Source organism: Sinocyclocheilus rhinocerous, unplaced genomic scaffold, assembly GCF_001515625.1.
Source record: "Sinocyclocheilus rhinocerous isolate Xijiao unplaced genomic scaffold, SAMN03320098_v1.1 scaffold61, whole genome shotgun sequence".
NCBI lineage: Eukaryota > Metazoa > Chordata > Actinopteri > Cypriniformes > Cyprinidae > Sinocyclocheilus > Sinocyclocheilus rhinocerous.
The window spans coordinates 3,197,786-3,206,592 of record NW_015640445.1 but is presented as its reverse complement, the minus strand read 5'-3'; the positions used below and the strand labels follow the sequence as shown (position 1 = coordinate 3,206,592).

The window sequence follows — 8,807 nt, the reverse complement described above, 5'->3', positions numbered from 1 at the left end:
TGTTGGAAGTAATGCTGAAGTCTTCCCTTGTAACTCGCGGTGGTTAAGTGTTTTCAGTCACAAGATGGCGCCAGACAGTCAACGATAGCGGAGTGACTCGTGAAGCATATAAGTAGTACCGGTCAAGATAACTCGTAGTACCCGGATGAGCGGTGTGTTATTCAATTTGGCGGTTGATATCTGGGAATAACATACCGCTGGATGGCGCGATTGACCAATCAGAATCAAGTATTCCACAGAGCCGTGTAATAAGTAATGTTAAAATTGATTAAAAGAAAGTTTCTACATCTTGGATGGCCTGAGGTTATGTAAACTCATCTACATCTTGGATAGCAATATTTTCATTTTTGAGTGAACTATTTCTTTAAGAGCAATACAAACATGTATCACTAAGCCTGCTCTACTGGAGAACGTTCATTTATGTGAGGATTAATATCGCTTAAAAAAAAAAAAAAAAAGCATTTTGCCCAAATTTTTTTTTTTTTTTTTTTTTTTTTGTAAACTGAACTGCAAAGATATTTACAAACCATTACAAACATACACCCACATATGGTTTGAATTAGTCATTTAGTTATGTTGATATTGATAAGCTGATAATTATCTTCATGTTATGGCTGATATTAAAATTCTATACTATTTTTGTATCTATTTTTTTTAACATAAAATACTAAAAATAAAATCAATTGTTTAAATGCTACAACTGAATTTAGGCATCACAGCATTAAAATGTACAGTGCAATAAATTGGATATCCATTTTGAGATTGGAAAACAAAATTGTTTTAACTGTGTCAAATATATTGTACAAGCCTGGATTTTTGTGTGAACAAAGCCTCAGTGAATCAAGTTTACTTCCTTCCTGAACACCCAAATGTGGCAAATCATAAATATACACCCCAGCATTTCACTGTGGCACAAACCTTGTGTTCATATCCAAATGTGTGTAGGATGCTCTTGAGCGGTTTCGTCCAGATTTCATCTCTCGCTCTCAGAATCGGGTGCGACGATTGGAACTGAGGGCCAGGGAGAGGCGGAGCTTACAAACAGCTGAATTTATCATGGGCATGGAGACGGCTAACCGTAGGCGGAACTGCACCAAACCACACCCCCTTAGTGGTAAGATACTCCGTTTTCATTAGCATCCTATGCACAGTTGAAGGACCTGTGATGCAGATCTAGTGCTGCAGCAATGCAGTCTCAGTATTACTGCTATAACCATTAAATCAGGTATCAATAGTAGCAATGAACAATGAATTGGTAACAGTACATCAGTGTGGCAGATGCCTGCAAAAAGTGCCAACAGTGAGTATAAGGGTCATCATCTTACGATTTTTAGGGCAAGCGCTCTGCAGCAAGACACATTATTGATGCCTTCACAGACAATTCAATGCTGCAGTGAAACATTTGGTGCATTAGAACTTTGGTTATATCAGAACAAACTTGAGGCGGGACAGACTTATTAAAAGCAAACAGATACAATAGAGATCTCACCTCTGCATGTTTCACTGCGGCCCTGTTGAGAATGAACAATGAATCTTAAAAAGTACATGACACATCCTGTTGCTCCTGCAGCTAACTGATGCCCCCTATTGGTGCCATTATGATTCTGTAAAAATGTTCTTATTCATAAGTTATTGTGCAAATGCAATATTTGTTCAGTAAGCACTTAGTTTGTTGATGTGTAAGGCCAAGTAGGCCAATAAGGTCACAGACTAACCAGGACAGCCTTTAAATACTGAAACTAAAGAATAAAATGTAAAAAATGAAATATTAAGCTTTGTAACGACCTTTCCATTTAACTGTTATACTTTATTCTCCTGCTGTAAATGTGTTTTGTAGATAACCTTTTCAAACCCAGAGACAGAGCCATCTCAGGCAAGGAGATGCAATGGAGATCCAGGCGGTGAGTTTTCGCATAAACACCCTCATAATATCACACATGCACCGGTGCTTATCAGTGCAAGAACACAATATGACCCCTTTCTGATAAGGACAGTGTTTGCTTATCTCTCTGCTTGAATAAAAGCCACCAGATCAGATGAAATATAGTGGATAAAAGTATATATTGACATATATCAAGACATTTCCTTGTGTGTTTCTGTTTGCCGGTTTGGATGAAAAGTAGATGAATCACTTCCTTCTCCCACCTCCACTTTCAAAAAAAGTCACTTTTTTCATGTCATTATACATTCATCATCCTCAGTCTGTGCTTGCAGGATTTACAACAAACTCCCTGAGGTGACCAAAAAGAAGGAGGAGGAGAGGAAGAGGCTGGTGTTGGAAACCAACAGACTGAGGGCTGAGGTGTTCAAAAAGGTTCATCTTTAAATCTCACACAAAACTGCTTTGAATGTTAAGGCTTATCTGTCATAAGAGCTAAGAATATTCATAATATACAATGCCTAGTTTAATATATGCTAGATTAGTTAACAAGTTAGAGCAGAAGAGAAACAAGATTTTTTTTGCTAACACTTTAAAGTTGTTTCATTTGTTAACATTAGTTCGGAAACTACATCATGAACTAACAATAAACAATACTTTTACAGAATGTATTATTCTATCGTTATTTTTTTTTACTACATTCAAAAGGTTAATGTCAAAATGTTTACATTAATGCACTGTGAACATGAACAAGCAATACATAATTATATTTTCATTAACTAACATTATCAAAGAGTAATAAATATAATATTACTGAAAATGTATTTCGCATTGTTTGCTAATGCCTTAACTAATGTTTACCAATAAGACCTTCTTGTAAAGTGTTACAGATTTAATTAATTTATTTATTTTTTTATAAAATATCCTAAGATCTGATTATTTGTCCCTGTGGCACCACATTTATTTGTTACACTGAAACACCTATTCCATTTTACTAAAACAAATCCATTACTGCCATGTAGCAGGTAGTTATTGTCCCGAGGCACTATAATGTTTTGCATTTTGTTTCATAAAAGTGAATTAGAGGTATACCGATGCGTGCAGAGAATGCACCAGGTCACATATTGTGTTTTCATCAAATAACTGATATTTGAAATTGTAAGGCAGTTTGATATAATCCAAATTTGGCCAGTTCGTGTTAGAGGGAGCATGGGAGCAGAGGCTACAGCTGTAAACCCTTTTGTACTGTAAGCTTGATTAAACTCACTAAAGAGCACAGCTGTTGATTGGAGAATGATTGTGAAAGCCATTGAGAGTACGGCTGTGAAAAAACTCAAATGAACCTTGAAAAGCAGCCAGTATAAAGCTAAATGAAACTTTACACAGACATGCTTCTTAGCTGAATATAGAGCAGAACAGTAAAATATGATAGTGTCTTTTTTTCAGGACCCAGATATTCAATTAGCATGCATGGTTTAATAGCTGAAATTAAATTAGATTCAGAGTTTTAACCAAGACTCTAAGAGATGTTCAGTTTTTAGTCCTAAAATCTGAAAGAGAATTAGCTTTTTCCAGCAGTGGGTTTCCTCTGGGATGTCTAATGAGTGTATTCAAGAAAATAATGTTCCTTGAATTATGAGTAAATTTAAATTTTATTTAATTTTATTTAATTGTTTTATTTATTTATTTATTTAATGGCTTGTATGAAGACTGAAAAGTTGGAGAGTTCACAAGAAGCGAAGTGGGTGAGAGAGAGAGAGGACTGGCTATAAATAAAATAAGATCTTAACTTTGTTTAAACTTTTGTGTGCTTTAAAAGCTAAACTTTCCATCTATTATCTAGGACAGTGATTCTCAATCTTTTTTACTCAAAGGCCCTCTGTTGTTTAAAGGAAAAAGAAATAGTCACTCTACATTTTTATTTTATGTGGTTTTTACATTTTAATTTAGAGTTATATTATTTTAATATATAAATCATTTATTCATTTAATGACTTCAGTCCTCCTGTGGGCCCCCTTGGAAGTTTGCTGAGGCCCCCTAGTGGGCACTGGACCCCTGGTTTAGAACCACTAATCTAGGACGTGAGTTACAGTATATAGTGCTTATGTAGCAATTTGCTAGTGACTGCCTTTTTAAAGAGCAAGATTTCAAAATTCCTTTATGAGGTATGACTGCATGTGATTTTTGAACAAAATAAGACAAGTGTCTTCAGATAGCAGTAACCTTGAAAACCACTTTTTCTAAAATCCCATTGGAAATGAATGAAGGAACAAGCACAGCGAATTAGCCTCCCGGACTGGCTTAGAAATTGACGTCATGACCGAACGGTTCTGTTGCTTTGTGCTGATGCTGTAACAGTGAACACTCTAAAGTGATCCTCCAGACTGACCTTTAATAACCCCCACAAGGACAAACACACCTGAGGCTTTTGTCGCCTAATGCGTTCTGTCACAACTGTCAGCCCAAGTGTACCAGCGGAGATGAAACTTGTGCTGCTCTGTGAAAACCTTCCCTCCGGTTAGAAACAGCAGGTGCTGTGTGGTGCCAGACTGTCTGATCTCACCTTGCTGAACTTTTACCTCCGTACTGAGGTGTCAAGCGATATATAGAGGCTCATGAGGGGCATTCGTGCAGAGAGAGAACAGTGCTTCACAACAGCTTGGAAATGATAATATAGGCCTACAACATGACCGTTACATTGATCTTGTTGGGACATTGTGAAAACCCACTTAAAGAGATATTTTACCTAAAAATGAAAACTCTTGTCATTATTTATTCACCCTCATGTAGTTCTATGTAAGCTTTCTTTCTTATGTGGAACACAAAAGGAAGCAATCTGAAGACTGTGCTGGTTGTTTTTTCCCCATGAAATTACAATAAATTGTGACTGAAGCTTTAATTTTTTTCTTGAAAGGAAAAACACTATTAAAGTATAAAAGTAGTTTGTATTAATTGTGCATTATATTTAAAGTCTTCTTATGTCATATGATAATTTAAGTTGTTATTCACTGATCATCTTTGCCATAGCTCTTCTTGACAGATGTCAAGAATAATGTCAGATTTGGGAATTAATTTTTTGAGTCAGATCTTTTCAATTATTTGATTGATCCATTTCACAAAACCAGTCTTAAAGTGCCCCTATTATGGATTTTTGAAAATTACCTTTCATGCAGTGTGTAACACAGCTCTAAGTGAATGAAAACATCCTGCAAAGTTTTAAATCTGAAAGTGCACCGTGTATAAAGTTATTGTCTCTCAAAAGAAAGAGTCGACTCTGAATCATTGAAACGAGTCGTTTTTAAAACGAATCCCAAGCCATTTCATGTTGACGTCAACATAAAACATTAGCATATTGCCCGCCCACTTGTTGGTCTATTCGCCTTGGTCTGAATGAAAATGCAAATTCATTCTTTGCCACTAGGTGTGGCTTTTGGAGCAGTAAAAATAGCTGTTTCCCCGGTAACGCTGTACACAAAGCAGCACTGCACTCATAAACCCTGCTTTATCAGGCATTACAGGCATAATGAAAATGAGACCAATTGGACCAATCACCGCAGATTAGCGTCACACAAAGGAGGGGTTTGGAAAAATGAATAGTTGAGCGAATCGTTTGGGAGTCATTGAGCAAGTAAGGTAAAAATAAATGCATATTATAAAGCAATGAAAGTGTTTTTTGACCTTGCATGCATGTCAACCTGTTGGTGGGGACTCCCAAAACCAAAATATGAACTTTCATTACCCATAATAGGGGCACTTTAATGATGAACTGGACTGGTTTTTTAATTCAGTTTACAGACTCAATGATCCAGCCACAGCAATTCTTGATGTAACAGCTCAAGAATGAGAAGATATTACAAGTGAATGTGACTTAATTTTATCACCCAAAAACTTCCTGTATGACATCAGAAGACTTGAATATTGTACACAAGTCATATGAACCACTTTTATGATCATTTTATGGTACTCTCTCATCCTTTCTGAAGCTTGAAAGCTCTAGTCACCATTCATTTTAACAGATTTACTAGTACATTCTGCAGAATATCTCCTTTCGTGTTCCACAAAGTTGTACAGGTTTGTAAAAACGTGAAGAAATACAGACATACGTTTCTTTTTTCAGATTCATATTAATTGTACTTACCCTGTCTTCCAGCAGAGGTCAGTATAGTTCTTCAAATGAATCCTGCCTTTCAAACTACTTTTTGATATCCAGATTAATTCCACTCAAGGCTGATTTATTCATGCATTCCTTTTGTTCTTTTCGGTGACAGACACGGCCCTGATACTTAGGGGATGCTTGTGACACAAATGAGGCTTGTGTCAACAATAATTTCCCTGTTTTTGATTCTTAGAGTGTTGAATTCCACAACAGGACAGCTTTCACTGGTATTTTGGATGTCTTTGCTGACAGGCTGATCCCTGGATGCCTAAAACAAGTGCTTTTGTAAAGGAGAAATCTCTTGTCGGGGTGTGTTGTTTTAATGGGTGTCAGGTCCTGTGAGGCTGATACTTTGTCATGAAGTGTCTGGCTCACTGTCTCCCATGAAGCCCTTCTGTCTCTCAGGCTTGCACCTCCTCTGTGACAGTGATGAATTCTTGATAAGTCAGGCTGAAGAAAGATAGAGAGAAGCAGGTGAGGGGAGAGATACAGTGAGAGAGAGAGAGAGCGATGCCAAAAGAATTCACATAGATGTTGTTTTGTAGCTTATAGTGTGCATAACGTTGTCCTGTGATGTACTTATGACAATTAAGGACATTGAAAATTCCAGTGATTGATAATGAGAATAATTATCACAATAAGCAAATTTACATGCACCTTAAAAGATTAATTTCAATTTGGAAAAAGCATTAATTTGCCTTTTTAAAATGTAATTTACGTGCTAGTCTGACTAAAATCATACCAGTCTGGTTTTTGCTGTTTTTTTTTTTATTTCTTCCAGCATGTGTAAACATAATCCAACTGCAATGTATAATAATATATTTACTGTATATGTACTTGATGTATATTTAATCCTTCTTCAAATATTTAATTGTTTAATACTTTCATTCAGCATCTCAATTAAGTAGACATTTACAGTACACTGCTACAAAAAATGCTGTTTTTTTAAACCCTCTGTTCATCAAATAATCGTGAAGAAAAAATATATCATGGTTTTCAATAGAAATATTAAGCAACATTGTTTTCAACATTGATGATAAAAAGAAATGTATTTCAATCAACAAATCATTAGGCTGATTTCTGAAGGATCATGTGACACTAAAAACTGGAGTTTAAAATTAAATTTTAAAATTACATACAAACAGAAAAGAGTTATGCAGCCTTGGACAAAGACTGTAGCTTGACTACACAAATACCCACTGTAGTTCAATTATACAGTAACTGTGCATTTAATGTGATGTGCTTACTGAGTTTCTTGCTAAATTAGTCTCAGCATCTTTGTTTTAGAGTTTAACTCTTGTTGCCATTAAAACTTCAAGGAGTAGAGTAGTTTTAAAATGCTTGATAGTTTCAAACATAATGTTCTTAATTACAGTAAATCAAAAGTGAACTATTAAACCAGTGATGTGATTATTTGTGAGTGATCTAATGCCTAAATATTATATTTGCTTCAAGTTTTTTTTTTACCAGATATTAGTCAGTTGTTTAAACTGTTTTACTTTTACTCTGTGATAAAGAGCAGCATGAACATTCCTCTAAACATCTTATTTTGTGTTCCACTGAGGTCACACTGTCATACGAATTTGAATGACTGACTTTTTATAAAAGTTAAATCAAAGTTATGTAAATATGAAAGATTTTTATTTTGGTTGAACTATTCCATTAAGAGTTAGTAAAAATCAGCAGTTCATGACAAATTTGTTTCTCGAACAAAACATATTCAACTTTTTCTAATCTACACTGGAATGTGCAGGTTATTCTGTAGCAGCGCAGCATCAAAGATAGCCAAGGACAAGGGAAGCAGACAGAAAATAAAATAAATACCTCCGAGGAGGGAAAAGCCATGATAGCATGGTGTGGTTGGAGCACAGATAGCAGGTTATCATTGCTCCCGGGGGAAATGGCCACCCAGGGGGACAGCCAGGGAGAATTCTGGGTAATCTGTAGATTACACAGTCACTTCCCCCTCATTTCTTCACCACTTGACCTGAGCGTGCAGATGCTTTGACAAACAGGCTGCTTGCCTGGTTGTAGTTTAGTTAAAAGTTTCCTCTTCTTTTTTCCACAGAAACTTTTGGATCAGGTTCTTCAAAGACACAGTGACTGAGAGAAGTGCCTGTTCACAAGATTCATATCCCCCGCGTTATCCTTGCCTGAGGCAAAGAACTGAAGACGAGCAAGATCTTTGCAGCTTCCTCCTGAGAGCAGAGCTTGGCTTTCTGATGCGTTGTTCCAAATATAAAACACCTTTTACCGGACCTGGGGTGAATCCACATGACATATGGATGCACATCCATGCCCTGTTGTGTCTGTGCATTGTGATAGGTATTTTTAAGGAGAACATGTTTGATCATTTTAAGACTCTAGACCACTTAAGGCTCTATAAGACTCTAGACCTGGTTGGAGTCTGTTTGCAGTTGAAAATGTTATGTCAAATAAACCCTACAGAAGACATATTAAGCTAACTAAAATGTACTTTTAAATTATATTTGACACAATTTCATGTTGATTAGGCAGGCAGATGCCCTAATGTATTTGTGCACAATCACTGTATACCTTATGCCTAATTATATATTACAAAGGTTTATTATGTACAGCTTGTTCTACTCTTGAAATAAGTCATTTTGGTTCTAAAGGTCATCAACAATAGTCTCAAGTATTATTTGGGGGGAAAAAAATAAAAGAAAATGCAATATTGGCATCTTTGAACCTGCTTTTATTCAGATTCATTATGCAATTTTCCCCACATTACAAATTTGGACATTGTTCTTT

The 8,807-nt window shown here is 36.0% G+C and overlaps 1 protein-coding gene across 1 annotated transcript in view; it reads left to right on the top strand.

Annotated features, from left to right (window-relative positions):
* Positions 1-8,541, top strand: part of LOC107752813 (uncharacterized) — a 12,648-nt gene extending 4,107 nt beyond the window's left edge. Inside the window, exons 3-6 of the mRNA XM_016568878.1 lie at positions 946-1,114; positions 1,838-1,901; positions 2,215-2,314; positions 8,104-8,541. Coding sequence (XP_016424364.1) covers positions 946-1,114; positions 1,838-1,901; positions 2,215-2,314; positions 8,104-8,142 — 372 coding nt within the window. The 3' untranslated portion in view covers positions 8,143-8,541. The remainder of the gene's footprint in view (positions 1-945; positions 1,115-1,837; positions 1,902-2,214; positions 2,315-8,103) is intronic.
* The last annotated feature ends 266 nt before the right edge of the window (positions 8,542-8,807 follow it).